The 16,771-nt window shown below is 35.7% G+C and overlaps 1 protein-coding gene across 6 annotated transcripts in view; it reads right to left on the bottom strand.

Moving 5' to 3' along the window:
* Wdsub1 (WD repeat, sterile alpha motif and U-box domain containing 1) overlaps positions 1-16,771 on the bottom strand; it is a 42,412-nt gene that overhangs the window by 9,906 nt on the left and 15,735 nt on the right. For 5 of the 6 annotated variants that reach the window (XM_023713814.1, XM_004629896.2, XM_023713815.1 and 2 more), the window contains 4 exons: positions 9,421-9,454; positions 7,723-7,763; positions 7,541-7,647; positions 6,424-6,603 (listed from right to left, as the gene is read on the bottom strand). In XM_023713814.1, the coding sequence (XP_023569582.1) occupies positions 6,424-6,603; positions 7,541-7,647; positions 7,723-7,763; positions 9,421-9,454 (362 nt within the window). The remainder of the gene's footprint in view (positions 1-6,423; positions 6,604-7,540; positions 7,648-7,722; positions 7,764-9,420; positions 9,455-16,771) is intronic. The other variant, XM_004629897.2, reaches the window with a different exon arrangement.

The following is a 16,771-nucleotide window of genomic DNA, read 5'->3' as shown; positions in this document are numbered from 1 at the left end:
CTTTACAAAGATGTTGCAAGTGTCCTTGGAACATGGAGATACTGTCTTCTTTCAGGGAGAAAGCAGGATTGTTTCCTAACCAGTATGACAGTATTTTCCTCTTTGGCTAATTTAGTAATAGTCCCATTATAAGGCTGGGGTTCCACCTAGCAGAGTGGTGCAAGCATGTAATCCCAGCTACTCTGAAGGTCGAGGTAGGAAGATCAAGTTCATCACCAACCTAGGCAAACTTATGTCTCAAAAACACCTGTTGCCTACCAAGTGTGAGACCCCAAGTTCAACCTCCTGGAAAAAAAAGGATCGGAGGTTTCATAAACTCGGGGTTCTTCAGCTGTGACACAAATACAAAACATCCCCATGAGACTTAGAGAAAAAAGAATCAATCAAACCATGAAACCCAGGCCTGCCTGCCATGAGTAATAAAGTGTTTAATCCTATTTGGGCTTGTTGCCCATATTCATGTCAATGTGGGAAGTTAAGCAAGCAGTGGCCTGTGACTGTGTGGCTGCTCTCCAGACTTTGTTCCTATGTAACTACGGCTCTTTAAGACTTTTAAGTAAAACATAATAATTTCTGTACATGTGGAATTACTTTGCAAAAATCAGGTCAGAAAAAAATGATACTGCATTGAATTCATCTCTTCTGGTATTAATCCATTCATAATGATGCATTTTCAAAGAATTATCTTAACTGTATTTCTGTCAAGCAAACACAAATGGAGGGGAGAAAAGAAAGTAAAGATAGATAATCTAAACCAGTGAGTAAAAACAGATTGAAGGTTTTGATAAAAATCAAGATATACCAAGGTGAAGATACAGGGACTAGATCTGTGACTAGGGTGTGTTTCCTGATAATTTGCCAAATAAATTTTCTCCATGTCCACAGAGTTTCATAAACTTTCCCATAAGTATTTCTAGAACATGTTTACAATTAGAAGTAGCCATCTTGCATATATAAGAAAAGGATATGAGCAATCAATATTCTGAATAAAAGTATATATTTTCTGTCAAAATATTATATATATGAACTAATATTCAGAATACTTATATTTATAACAGAAAATATAGAAAGCCTAATTGAAAATTCTCCAGATAGTAAAAGGCTAAGTTGAGTATTACTCCTGTCCAATTTTAATGTCACTTACAACTGGAAAGAGATCACCTTGTCCTCAAGAAGCATTTTCCAGACCATTTCCACAAAGGTTAGCTAGAAACAGGTATCTCCCTTTTGAGTGGACTTACGAAGAAGAGTTATAAACTTAATTGCTCAGAAAGAAAAGAACTTTCCCAGCTAAGGACTAGTATAACTTCTGAAAAGAATGACGAGTAAATAAGAGAACACATAAAAATACATTAAACATAAGCAACATAACTATAGGACCAGTCCAGTTTTTAAAAAGGATTTGCGCAAGTTGGTGATACAAACAATGTAGATTTGTAATTCCCTGACTTCCTATACAAAAACAGAGACTCCAGATAGCAATCTCAAATCCCATGGACACTTTCAGCAATACAAGACATCAAAGTATCCTCACGAACTAAATGGTCAACTACTTAATGGTATGTACATTACAGTTACACAGGTAACATGTATTAACTTGTACTGTAATTTTTCAATTATGTGTTTGGCAGCCTTCTGTTACTGTGACAAAATACATGTGATAATCAACTTACAGGGAGGAAAATTTTACTTTGGCTCTGGGTATCAGAGATTCCAGTCCATGGTTACCTGGTCCCATTTCCTTTGAGTCTGTGTGGTAAGGCAGAACACATCACAGCAGGAACGTGTGGCAAAGGAAGCTGCTCAGCTCGCAGCAGCTAGGAGACAAAAGAGAGGAAGGAGCGGGGTTCCTACAGCCCCTTCAAAGGCATACTTTTTTTTTTTTTTTTTTGCAGAACTAGGGATTAAACTCGGGCCCTTAAGCCTGCCAGGGAAGCACTTATTCTACTGAGCCATCTCCCCAGCCCCAAAAGGCATACTCTTAAATGACATAACTTCCTTCCACTAGGTCTCACCTCATAAAGTTCCACCATCTCCCAGTATTTGGTCTGGCAACCAAACTTAACTTAGGGGACTTTATTAAAACTTATTCAAATCATAAGCAAACGAAGAAAAACAATTAAAAATCTACGCTTTCATGATTTCTTGGAAAAAAGAAAAACCAAAAGAAAAAGAAAACTCTGAAAAAAATTTCATTCCCAAATGAGGAATATATGCTTAATGATTATTTAACTGTAAGTGTTAAAGGCTAATATGACATGCCATAATTTCTTGATGTAAGTTTCCAAACTCTCAATCTGCAACATTACAAACAGAAGTTAGCTAGTTAATGGACTTACTGCTTTTTAAGTTATATCCAGTTCTTTGTTCTTCATCTTTGATACTTCATGCTTTTGAGTGTGATACTAAGTATTGCCACATGCAGTATTCACTGATTTATCAACTCAGAAATGTCAGAAGTCATATGCCTCTTTGGACATTCCTCACATAAGTGTAAGGAGTTATTTCCTAAAAACACTGTATGTCTATTGTACCCTGAATAGTCCTAAACAAATGACTGTTATCCTTGATGAAAGCATGAGATTTGAACATACTCAAGTATGTAGGAAGTTCCTTAATTGTACATTTAGAAAGTTCTACTGATGTAAGATTTTATATACTGCCCAAATCCTTAATAATTTCAATGTCAAACATAATGAATCTACTTTGCTCTGTAATACTCCAATGTTCTTTACTGTACAACTAATCAACTTCTTCCATAACTGAATGCTAAGCAAATTCAGATTTATTTACAGTGATAGGAATTGTTTTAACAGTTATACCACAAAGACAAATGCAAGCAAAATAATTATGCATGTAAGTAAAATTCATTAGCATATGTCAGTTTGCTTCTTATAATTATTTTTTTTTCAGACCTAATTTTAATTCTGTGTTGGTTTACTTTAGCATTTTGAGGAGAGGTGTGCATTATGGTTTGTGTCTAGTTGTCACCCCAAAGCCTCATGCAGTCATAGAGTTTGCTCTTTAAGAGGTGGCTGAATCCAGAATTTGTGACTGAGTCACAGAGCAACGCTGGGGAAAGGGTGCTGCAATTAAAGGTGACTGCTAGACCAGCCCACTGACAGGATGGGCACCACCCTAATCCCAGAAGTCTGAATAAGATAAAAGAGTCCAAAAAGGGCCCATTTCTCCTTTTGCTCTTTCTGCTTTTGCTGTCTTCTGCCACCATAAATGGTTGCCCCTCTGCCATGCCACCCTGCCTTGGAGCCAGCTGATTTATGGACTAAAACCCCTACAAACTGTGAGCTAAATAAACCTTTCTCCCTTTAACTTTGGGTATCTAGTATTTTGTCTCAGCAATGAGAGAAAAGTAACTAAACTACATTTTTCTTAAAATTAAATACCAAAGAAATTTACTGCAGCTTAAAATAACACCTGTAGTTAAATTAGGTTCTTGAGCCTTTCGAATGAACATTTTGCAAAAAGTCTCAAGATAATTCAGAATGACAGGAAAAATACACTTTCTGTTTACTAATTTATTCTGCATCTAATTCATTAGGTTTGCTAACTTTCCAAACTTTTAATCTTTTTTCTAAATGTATTTGGTAAAGGGTCTCACTATGCAGCTTAGAGATTTGTAGTGATCATCCTGTTTTCAGCCTCCCTAGTGTTGGGATTACAGGCATGTGCCTCTATGCCCAGTTTTGGTGGCCAGCCTGGCACGGGGCCAGCATAGCAGGTGGTACTGGAGATCGAACCTGGGTCCTTGTGCTTAACAGGCAGGCACTTAGACCAATGAGCTATCTCCCCTGCCCTAACTTTCCATGCTTTAAACACAAGCACAAAAAAGAATTATTAATCAGATAATGTACAATATTTTTGTCTCTATTCATAGTGATTTTTCAAATTTATCCAATACCTCTACTGAACTTATTTAAATATTTCAGTTTTGGCTTGGACCATCAATATTTCCAAAACTCATTTTACTGATATTTAAACCTGAGAATTATTATTCAAAACTATTTCAGGCCATTAATTGAATACTAAGTCTTATTATTTAGCAATAAAAATAGAATTCTTTATATTAATTGTTATGATTCCTTTATGTTTTTAAACAATCTTTGTTGCAACTGAAATTATTTTACAGTGTTAAAGACTATTCATTAAGAGATTAATTAGAAATCAACATATACTATACTTCCCATGGGGGGGAACTCTCAAGAAGAATAAATTTTAGAGAAAATCTGTTATTAGAAATACAAAAGTAACATTTGTGTCATTGTCTGAACATAATACATAACCATTCTCAACCTAAATATTTTCAAAAGAAATGCTAATATCTTTTTGGGGCGTGGGAGGGTACTAAGAAACTCAGGACCTCATACTTCATGCTTGTCAGGCAGGCACTCCGCTACTGATCTCAATCCCTGGCCCCTATGCTAACATCTTAAAAGACAGTATTTTCTATGCAAAAACAAAGTGTGATGAAATATCTTACAATGATTTTCTGTAAAAAATACTTTATCTTTCATTAACAGTAAATGTCAACATAGATATCCTACTTTCAGAGTTTTCTTGTTAACTAAAATTCTATTATGACACACTAATAATAGAATCCATTATATTTATAAAACAAGATACTATGGGCCAGCAGTGTAAGTGCCTGCTTAGGCAAGTTTAAGGACCTGGGTTCAATCCCTGGATCAGACCTGGTTCGATCCCATGTGCTGTGCCAGGGCCTGTCCCCCTTCCAGGAGTGAGTCAAGCAGACCACCAAGACCAGGCGTGGTGACACAGGCCTATATTCCCAGCACTGGGGAGGCTGAAACAGGAGGATCACTTTAAGTTCAAGCTGCATAGTGAGACCCTGTAGTAAATACATAAAATTAAGGAAAAAAAAAATAGAGAACAAGACACTAATTGTCCATATTGGACTCCACTGTTTCTGGGCTCAGTGAGGCAAAAGCTTATGACAGAGAAAGTGGGGTGAAGGAAAGCTGCTTGCCTGTGACATCTGGAAGCACAAACCAGAGCCAGAGACGAGGGGCTGGCAACAGAAGAGGCCTAAAACCTCTGACATGCGGAGGCAAAAATAAGCCTTTCCACTTTTAGTTGATTTTCTCACATACTTTGTCACAAGGATAAAAAGCTAACACAGATAATAAAACATTTCAATGACAAGAGTGCAATCTTTCAAGATATGGTGATGGGACAACTGGCTACCTACATCTGAAGAATCAGGACTGCTGCTTCACACCATTAAAAAGTAAGTCAAAATGGATTGCAGACCTATGTGTAATAGCCAAAACCTTAAGACTCACACAAGAAAACACAGATATAAATCTTTAAGGCTTGGGATTAAGCAAACATTTTAATATGACACCTGTAACATAAGTAACAGTGGGAAAGAATCCAATAAATTTGACTACATGGAAATGTAAAACTTCTGCACACCAAAAGACATCCACAGAACAGTAGGGGAAAAAAATGCAGAGGAAAACAGACATGATCAATAAGCACAGGAAAAGATGTTTAATATTTGCTATTTTCTGAATCTGTGTGTCCCCAAACTACATATGCTGAGACATATTCACCAGTGTTACGCTGAAGGCAGTGGGGTCTTTGGAATATAAGTCACGAGGGCACAGACTTCACAGACCAGATTACTGAGTACTGCCTTTATAATCAAGACTCCCAGAGAACCAATTTCCACCAGCCAGAGACACCATGGAAAGACACCATCAATCACATACAGTACAGATCCCCCAAAACGGAAAACACACACAAAAACAGTTGTATGACAGTTCACAGCAGTATTATTCATAATAGCTAAAACAGAGAAATAATCTGAATTCCATCAATTGGTGAATGAATAAGCAAAAAGTTATGAATTCGTACAGTGGAGTATTAAGTCAGTAAACGAATAAAGTACTGACACATGCTACCATACAGATAACCCTTGAGAACAAACCCAGGGAAAGAAGCTACACAAAAAGGCCGCACCCTGCATGAGTTCACCTATGTGAAGTGTACGAACAGGAAATCTGCATAGACAGAAAACAGATTAGTGGTTCCGGGGGCTGGCACAAGTGGAACAAGTGACAGCTAGTGGTTATACGCTTTGTTTTTGAGGTAATGAAGGTATTCTGTAATATAATAGTGCTTGTGGTTATATATACAAAATATCGTATATTCCTCAATTTAAAATATGAGTTTTTAAATTGTCATTACAGAGTACCTACATAAAAGCTATATAACATTTTGTTTTTCCTAACCTGATAAACATATACTACTGCCCTATACAAAGACACACTCTGGAATAATTACTGTGCTAGAATATTAAGAGAAAACCATGAGTAAAACAAAAACCAACTGTAGAGTAAAAGTTATTAAGTCATTTTGCCTAGTATTCATCAAGCTTACCAATTTTCAAATCATCAGCCAAACTTTCTTTTGTAAGATTCAATAGTTCTTTTCCATCAATGTTGTTCATCTTGAAAATACCAACAAGGTCTTTTAAACCTTGTGCACAAAGCCACAGCGAGACATCCTCTTCTGACCAATCTTCAGTGAACTGTTTCAGATGATCCTCCGTGCTCCCTGCTTTAAAGCAAACAAAATAGACAAGTGAAGTTAGAGCAAAGCACTTCTTTTAAAAACACTGCCACTATGAATTACAAAGTAAACAAAATCCTCAAATCTGTGTCTTGCTACTTTATCTTCCTTTTAAGAATTTAAAAAAAATTATCATCTAGAAAGTATTATTCAGTATCATATTAACTATTTTTTGAACTACTTTTTCACTCCAAAACAATCTCTCTTTATTATCTAAAACTTATACCAGCAAATATATTCTATTTGTTCTAATGTCTAAATATAAGCACCACTATATGGCTAATTCTGACAGTGACGAAAATAAGAAATCTAAATTATGTGCCAATTTTGCTTGATGAAGCCAAAACGAAACCAACAAAATACACCTATAATTTCTCTTTTGTCCTCAGGCTGTGTTTACCTGAAAAGTTTTTCTAGAGTATTAATAAACAACTTAGAAATCCACTGGAGGTATGATATACATAAATGTGCACACAATAGCATTTGCCATTTTTAATACTGATTTCTTTGTTTCTTTCTTTTTGTCTTTTTGAGACCCTGTCTGAAAATAGATCCTGTCTATGCAGTTCAGGCTGGCCTTGAGCTCACTTGGTAGCCCAGGTTGGTCATGAACTTGCAATAATCCTCTTGCTTCAGCCTCCTGAATGCTGGGATTATAGAAGTGCACCACCATGGCCAGCTAACACTGACTTCTGTAAAATTATATTTTAGATTACATTAAATTTGAATGTGTTTATATTGAGAAAACAATATAAATAACTTGATTTGCTAAATTTTGGGTTGGGGCATAGCTCAGTGATAGAGCACTTGCCTGGCCTAGCTAGGACCTGAGTTTGATTTCCAAGCCAACAACAAAGGAAAAAAAAAAGACACTAAATTGCTGATTTTAATCATCAGCAAGGTTATAGATGATGTCCTTACTGACCTTGGCAAAGTGTCTCCAGGTCAAACTGCCAGATGTTCACTGTCTTGTCCATTGAACCAGTAGCAAGCAAGAGAATATTGGGTGCAAAGGCACATGTTGTGACATATCTAGTTAATAAAAACAACTATTAAATATCTTTTAATTTTTAAATTTTATTAATAAAAAAGAGATTAAGTTCATACCTCGTATGCTGAGTCAATGTATGAAGTATATTCTGAAAATTCTGGAGGAAAAAAATAGCTCTATATTTACTTTGGCAACAGTAAAGTTACCAGTACAGATTCATTTTAACATGTGGTTTATAGTCGATATGTATTCTAATATTACTAGCAACCAACATAAATTGACAGTTCACTCAGTGAATAACAGAATGGCACTTATAACTAATAGTATTCAGGCACTTATTTCACTCTTTTAAAGAAAAATCTTTATTTATTTATTTGTTTGTTTGTTTGTTTGTTTGGCACAGGGTCTCGCTATACAGCCCAGACTTGTAGTGATCCTTCTGTCTCAGCCTCCCTAGCACTGGAATTACAAGTATGTGCCACCACACCTGGCTTCGGAGGCTGTCTCGGTTTGGGACTACAACAGCATGCAGTACCAGAGATCGAACCCAGGTCCTTGTGCTTGCCAAGCAGGCGCTTAGACTGCCAAGCTATCTCCCTAACCCCTATTTCACTCTTTCTTGAACAACAGGATTGTTGTCTACTGGCCATCTTCTTAGAAGGTTTTATTATAGCAGAACCTTGGCATTCACTGATTTGTTTGAATTTAATAGCAGTAACCCAAATGTCTATTACATCAAAATGATTGTATTTTTGCTATGGCCTTTGACATGTACATATTATAGGACCAGAATTTAGTCACTTATATTTGAGAACAGTATACTTAGGCAGCCAGCCAACCTTCTCCATTTATTTAACTGGGATTTACCTGATTTTATGGAGAAGAACTAATATCACTTTTGTGAATGTAGAAAACTTATAAAAGCTCAATGAGAAATACCAAAGACCTACTCAGTCTAGCTTGAGTATTTATTAGATTAGATTACTTGTTGGAGCCGCTAGACCTTGATGATTTACATCTCCATTGATTTTTTTTTTTTTAATGTATTTAGTACAGGGTCTACAGGGTCTCATTTCACAGATCTGACTCATAGTGATCCTGTTTTCAAGCTCCCAAGTGCTGGTATTACAGGTGTGCGCCAAAACTCCCAGTCTCAGTCGCAGTCTCAGCGATGAACGCCTGGCCCCTGGGTCTGCCTAAGCAGGTGCTGAGCTATCTGGCCAGCCCATACATCTGCACTGATTTGCTAGTGGAGCTTTTGCCTGAACCATATCATTACAATGCTCCACTCAACGCTGATTTTTCTCTTGCAGACTGTTTTGGTCAACCACACCTTTGTTATATATAAAACATTCATTTTCTTCTTATACAACTCACTCTTTACCAAACAGCAAATGATCTGCCAAAACTTTCATTTTTCTCAAGTCCACAATAACCTATTCTTTCTCATGCTAATCTTTAAATCGGCCTACAGAAGCACTTTTAAAAATGGTAGGTCACCTTCCATTTTACTCTCCAAGATCTCTGGGGGGTAGCCATTCATTCTTTGCTATAATGGAAACCACATGTAAAAGTTTAATAATTGATTGAAATTGGATACTGGTGCTCTTAAATCTATCTTAAAATCATTTTTGAGTGGCATATACCAGAACTAATACTTTATTTGCATGACCCAGTCAGCACTTGTGAAAATGCATATATGATATTCCTGTGCATGCTAAATACAAAAATAGTATTTCTATCACGACTTGCTAAAGTGGAAGTTCAGTTGTCTAATAAACATAATTTAGGTCACAAAATTTTTAAATACTTACTGTATCATATATTATTACAGACTTATCCACTGACCTTTAAAAGAAAAAAGAAATCATGAATGAAAAACTCTATAAAACAAAGTGTATTTATGTAATTAGTACTTCCATGTCATTTTAGTAAATTTTTTTAAAAGGTGAAATAGTGACATACAAAGGTATTTGAAATTCAGTCTCTTCTGCTTATTCAAAACTTTTTACTCAAAAATATATATGTGGGAAATATATATAATTTATCAGCAAATTATCTTTATTAAAACAACACCACAAGCTACTTATACATTATATATTTGTATATACAAATATACATGTATTTGTATATATATACTTGTGTATATAAATTTGATTTGTAAAATACAAAACAGAATTCTATTATCAAGTTAGTAACTCAGAGTAAAAAATCATTAAAAGGAAAAAGTATCTGTTATTGACTTGTTTCATGGCTATGCTTTAATTCTTAATCAATGTACATATGTTTTGTGACTTATGTTTAAAAATTATAAATCTTTATGTTGACTATATGGTTTCTTTTAATGCTTTAAAAATTAAAAGCAACCAACCAGGTGTTATTCTTAGCTGGAAGAAGATAATACAAACAAAAGCACAATACTATAACAAAGCATAGAATTTAAATGAGATTATAAAAATGTTTCTACCTAGTATTTCCCACTTAGAGATAGTCTCGATACCACTATGATATAAATTGCAAAGTGGGAAATACAGCAGTAAGTTAAGCATAAATACTCTTAATATAACATTGTAATTTGTACTTATTATTAATAAAAAGTAGTTGATTATCTGACCAGAAGAGTCAGAGATATAACAAAGCTTAAAATTTCCTTGTTCAGCAGGTCATCTAGTGTTGGAGATTTACATCAGAGCTTTTGTATAAATTCAAATCAGGAATTATATTCAAATATGAACTAAAATACAAGAAGATGGGAAGCATAAAATATATTCCGGATATGGAAAAACAATCCCAAACTGAGAATATTAGCAGCTAACTACTTCAGTATGGATATACAGTCATAATTTATAGACAAATCTTATGTTCCTAAATTCCTCAAGGCACAGGTTATTATTTCTGGTACATCTAAATTCTCAAAGATTCCATTACTTCTAAGCATCCTTCACACAAACATACACACAAATGAATGACATCAAGATAGCAGATAGGAATACAATTTGAACAACTATCCATAATGAAAATACCTTCAAAGAGTTACAGGAACCATTTGCCCTACTATAGCAACATGGCTAGGAGTCAGAAGTACATTAAACAAATGGAAAACTGGTCAGCTAAAATGAAATGTATTTCTTTAAAATAAGCGATTTTGATTAATTGACCTAGAGCCCAGTCTTTCTTATATCTGACACTTTCAAAAGAACGATAGCCAAAATCTTATTTGAAGCTGGCCGGAGCCCAGCCATACTGTTTACATGAAAAACAGTCTTCCCATCTGGTTTCCATTACACTGTGTCTCAAATGCCATCCTTGTTGGTGTCAAAGCAACAACAAAAAACAGGAAATTTCACCTCTACTTCCATTAGATGCAATTAAAACTAACTCTTCCCTGATGTATCACTTGAGAAACAGGTTCATCATTTATGATCTTTATAAGAACTGGATTAGGAAGACAGAAAAGTATGATACTGTAAATTGTACAAAGCAAAAAAAAAAAAAAAACAAAGATGAATTAGGTTTTTGGAAAGGTGATCATAAGCTCTCTTCTGCTAGTCATTTCTGAGTAAAAGAAGATTGCTTGTTAAAACCACTCCTGATTCCTAGCAACAAGACTGCATCATCGGGGGCCGGGGAGATGGCTCAGTAGAATAAGCATTTCCCTGGCAAAGGCCTGAGTTCAATGCTCGGTTCCACCAAAAAAAAAAAAAAAAAAAAAAAAACCAAACAAACAAAAAACTCTGCATCATCTATGCCCATCCAAAATAAGTAATACATAAGCAAGTGTCTTGTTGGATGGGGCACTTATTTCCCATCTCTTTAAGGTTCTGGGCCTCCGGCCAAATAGCTCAGTGGCTATTAATTAAAGTGTCTGCAAGCAGGCACAGGGGCCAGAGGTTTGATTCCCAGGCCTGCTGTGCTGGCCCTGTCCCCAAGGCGCACTGAGACAGCAATTGAGACTAGGCCTGGTGCCACACACCTGCAATCCCAGTTCTTGGGAGGCTGTTAACAGGCAGATCACTAAGAGTCTGATCTAGTAGTGAGACCCTGAACACCCTAAGCCAGACAGAAAAGATCTTTAAAGATGTAAAACAATGCCATTCTTCTCACTACTTTTAAAAAAATTTCCCCTTAAAATATGTAACAAGCAAAAAGTATATTTCTGTAGACCCTCACTATGGGAGACTGGTTCCAGACCAGCCCTGCCTACTGCAGACACCAACAGGTGCAGATACTCAAGCCTTTCATATAAATTGGTGGCATACTGGCACATGTCCTCCAACATACTTTAAATCATCACTGTACTAAAAATACATAGCACATTATAAATAATTGTTATACTGTGTTGTCTAGGGAAAAAGAAAAAGTGTATACATTCAGTGCAATTTTTTCCCCATATTTTTCCATTTGTAGGTGGCTGAATCCAAAGACACAGAACCTATGCATATGGACACACTGTACTGTTCCTGAAAAATAATTATTATAGAATTTTCTTTCAATAAAGAAATAAACCATAATATTGGGTGAATATCCCTCATCTGAAATGCTTGGGACCAAAAGTATTTCAGGCTTTAGAGTCTTTTTCAGAACTGTTTGGAATATTTGCATAGACTTTACTGGCTAAGGATCTCTAATCCAGAAAACCCTGAAATCTAAAATGCTCTAATAATCAAAAGTTTCTAAGTATCATGGAATTCCAAATACTTCAGATTTCAAAGCATTTTGGATTTTAGAATTTTAGATTAGTTACGTCTCCCTCATAAGCAAAAGTTGTTTGGGACCCCTCAGTAACTTTTACCACTGTAAAGGAGTTTTAAATCCCCAATGTATAAGAACAACTGACCTAAATCTTTCCTTCAACATCCATCTCTTAAAACTAGGCCTAGCCAATTAGTATTAATGTTTCAGTAGTTCTTCTAAATTTACTATATAAAGTCTGAACAAGTGAAAGTAACATCTGGCCCTCTATCATCTGCATAAACTCTCTCTGTAGCCTCATGGCCTGAATTCCTTTTCGTTTGGTCTGGATGTGGCTTGTCCACAAGGTTCATGTGTTAGATGGAGTCTTCGGTCCTCAGTTGGTGATGTGAGAGGTAACTGGATCTCTATCAGATGAGACCAGGCACTTTGGTCACCGGCTGCACCGTCTTCAGAAGAGACACTAAGATAGTTCTTATCCGAGTTAGTTCTTAGATTTGCTGTTTTTTTTTTTTTTTTTGCCTTTTTGAGACAGGGTCTCGGTATGCAGTTCAGGCGGGCCTGAACTCACTTTGTAGCCCAAGCTAGCCTTGAGCTCCCAATGATCCTGCTCAGCCTCTCAAGTGCTGGGATTACAGGCCTGCACCACCACACCAGATGCATTAGCCTGCCTCCTAGAATGCCATTTTTGTTACTGTACCTTGTCCCATCTTACATGGCAGTATTATTAATGTCCTTATTAATGTCCTATATACTTTTTAGTACATCTTCTGTCCTACAATCCAATTTTATTCTCCATTCATTTTTCGTATCTCTTCACGTATGTTCATATACTGCCATTGTATCTTAATTTTTAATGCTGTAATCCTCTTTTGATATACATCCAATCCACTGTACCAATTAAGTTTCAGCCACAAATAGAATCTTTCCCTCTTTAATCAACTAAGTTCTTCTTGTGTATCCATAGTCCAAGTATGGTTTAAACATGTCTACTAATTCTAAAAAACTGAATGCTAGGCCTGGGGAGATAGCTCAGTAGAATAAGTGTTTATCTAGCAAGTGCAGGGTCCTGAGTTCGATTCCCAGTACCACATACACACAAAAAAAAAAACCCTCAAAATATAACAAACCCTGAATGCGGTATTTCATCGTTATATTTACAACTCATTCATTGTGTGTTTCTTTAGTCTAACAAATGAAAATATTCAGAAAACATTGAAATGTGAGTAAGAGCAACATCACAGACCTAAAAGCATTAAATAATTTAAACTTCCATTTGTCCCTAGAGAATCTGAAAGGTGATTTCAGTTAATCTTATGTCAGTTAGGCAAAAGGCACTTATTCAAACTGACAAAGGACAAAGGACAATGCTACAAAATGAAAACCAAACAATGTTCAGTGTCACTTAACAAGTCTTCCATGCTTCAGAAAGTGTCCATGTTAGTTACCACCATGAACATCAACTAGGAGAAAAGGAACTTAAAAGGAACTTAAAATGCCTTCAGGAGCACAATGTCTTGCATAAAATGCCCTTCTATGAAATGCACAGTTGCAATAGGCAAGCCCTTAGCATGCAAGAGTCATGAAACAGGTGAACGTGGAGATGCTACGGGCCATGAGAGCAGAGGCAAGTTTTAGAAATCTAGAGGCAATAAAGTGAAAATTTATAAAAGTATTCAAAAGAAGAGTATAAAGTAATTGAATCATGCTACCATATCCCAAACTGATTGCTTTAAAAATAAAACTCTGAAAAATAATATTTCAATAGCGAATAGGCTATCATACAAACTGACACAGTGGGCTTGAAGAAAATAACCAAATAGAAATTCTAGAATCAAAAAGTAAAGGAAACATGGACTCAATGACTACTTATTAATAATAGCATACTAACTGGAGACAGAATCTGTAAAGGAAAAACCGTCAAGAATAAAGCATAAGGAATAAAAAGGAAATAGAATGAGGAATATATAAAAAATGATGAGCCATATAAACGGAAATTATACCCTTACTGGGAACTTTAACCAAAGTCCCAGAATTGGAGGGGAGAGACAGATACAATGTCCAAAGAGGGAATAAATAAAAATAGAACAAAATTGATAAAACATTATTACTCAGATTTAAAAGGCTCAAAGAATTCCTTTTTAAAAGGCTCAAAGAATTCTTTTTATTTAATTTTCTAATTAAATAAAAAGAAACGCACATATATGTTCATCAAAGTGAATGTACAAAAAAACCACAAACAGAAACTTGTATAAGCAACCGGGGGGGGGGAATATGAATTATACTCAAAGAAATAGATTAAAACTAACTTCTCCATACGAGACATTAAAACAATATGTGTTACAAAAAAGCATGACTGGTTCAACATTTAAAAATAAAAATATTTCCCCAATCTAACACACAAATAAAAAAAAATTACATGACTACTTCAAAAGGTACAGGAAAAATCATCTGATAAAATACAATACACATTTTATGGTTTTTAAAAAGTCTTAAAAAATTAAGACTGGTACATGCTTATAATCTCAACTCTGAGGGGCTGAAGCAGAAGAATGAGAAGTTCAAGACCAACCTGAGCAATTTTGCAGCTCAGCAAGATCTGCCTCAGGGCTGGTGAGATGGCTCAGTGGTCTAAAGCACCTACTTAGAACAAGCTTAGCAAAACACAAGGACCGCGGTTCAATCCCCCAGCACCACATGCCAGCCGGCCCCGCCCCCTGGTGGGCTGAGCTGGCCACACACACACACACACACACACACACACATAAATAAATAAATTTTAAAAAAAAAAAGATCTGCCTCAAAAAAAAAATTAAATAAAAGGAGGTCTGAGGACATAGCTCAATGTGAAGTCCCTAGGTCCAATCCCCAGTACCAATGCGGGGAGATGGGATGGATCTCAAAGCAATAGTAGAGCTAATAAAGCATATTTCCCCAAAACTTGCAATGATCATATTTAATACTGAAAGCTCTATATATAATATTGAAAGCTCTATCATAAAGAGAACTTTACAATAAGGATTCACAGAAGTATGCCTGTCATCATTTTTTCCACAGCCATAGTAGTAGTAGGCAATTCGGTAAGGCACAAAAGCTATCAAACATATGTGAAACAGACTGGATTCCTGGTACCACTTGCCATGCCGGCCCTGCCCCCACATGCACTGAGCCAGCCACTGAGTCCCGGCATGGTGGCCCACACCTGTAATCCCAGTGCTGGGGAGGCTGAAAACAGGAAAAAGATCACTGTAAGTTTGAGCTGCATAGTGAGACCCTGTACCAAATGTTAGAAAGAAAGAAAGAAAGAAAGAAAGAAAGATAGATAGATAGATCATGATCTACAGATGATATGATTTTGCACACAGTTCAAAATTAAAGGGGCCAGGGGGATAGCTCAGTAGAGTAAGTGTTAGTCTGGCAAGCACAAGGTCCTGAGTTCAATCCCTGGTACCACCAAAATAAATAAATAAATAAATAAATAAATAACAGATAAACCCATTCCATTTCCACATACATTTTATTATCTCAGTCACAACTTTTATAATGTCAAAAACAGCATCAACAAAAATTGCCTTCTTATATAAATCTAACAAAAAATAAGCAGGACTTCTATACAGAAAACAATTATTGAGAGAAATTAAAAGATTTAAAAAATGCAGAAATATGTCATGTTTTTGGATTAGAAGACTGAAAATCATAAAAATGTCAATGCCCCCCGAAAATGTCAATTCATTAGACTCTATATTCCAATCAATATCCAAACAGCTTTGTGTATGTGGAGGAAGGCACTGGGAACAACCTGTTATGGTGATTCTAGAATTACACAGAAGTGTCAGGAGCTAGGAATTACTAGAATATAAACCCTTTAAATACAGAATGGTATTAGAGCAAAAATAAAATAAAAGGCTGAGAAACAGACCCACATATGATGAAGGAGCAGAGTAAAGTGGTGAAGAAAATAGACTTTTCAGTAAATAGTGTTAAAACTAATGGTTAGCCACATGGAAAGAGATGGAACTGGATTCCTACTGCACATCATACACATAAATCAATTTCCGAAAGGCAACACAGGCTTTTGGAAAATAACCTCATGACCTCAGAACATAATCAAACTGAGTAAAGACTAACTATGAATTTTGACAAGGCAAATCTAGAGGGTAGGAAAAGATATTTGCAATACACATACCAAGAAATGATTCACATGTCAAAGTACACACAATGTACACACATATACCAACAAATCAATAAGAACAAGATAACCTAGAAGAAAAATAGGCAAAAAACATGGGCAAGCACTTCATAAAAATGGAAAATATATATTCTATAAATTCAAGGAAGTTCCAATCTCATTGTTTTGAGGAAATATAAATGAAATTCATGGAAAGGTAATACTACATACCCACTAGAACAGCTAAAATTTAAAAGACCCACAATACTAAGTCTAGGCTAAAATGTAAAACATGGCTACAGTGG

The sequence above is a fragment of the Octodon degus genome, unplaced genomic scaffold, assembly GCF_000260255.1.
Source record: "Octodon degus isolate 3935 unplaced genomic scaffold, OctDeg1.0 scaffold00032, whole genome shotgun sequence".
Taxonomy (NCBI): Eukaryota; Metazoa; Chordata; class Mammalia; order Rodentia; family Octodontidae; genus Octodon; species Octodon degus.
This window is presented reverse-complemented; position numbering and strand designations above follow the sequence as displayed.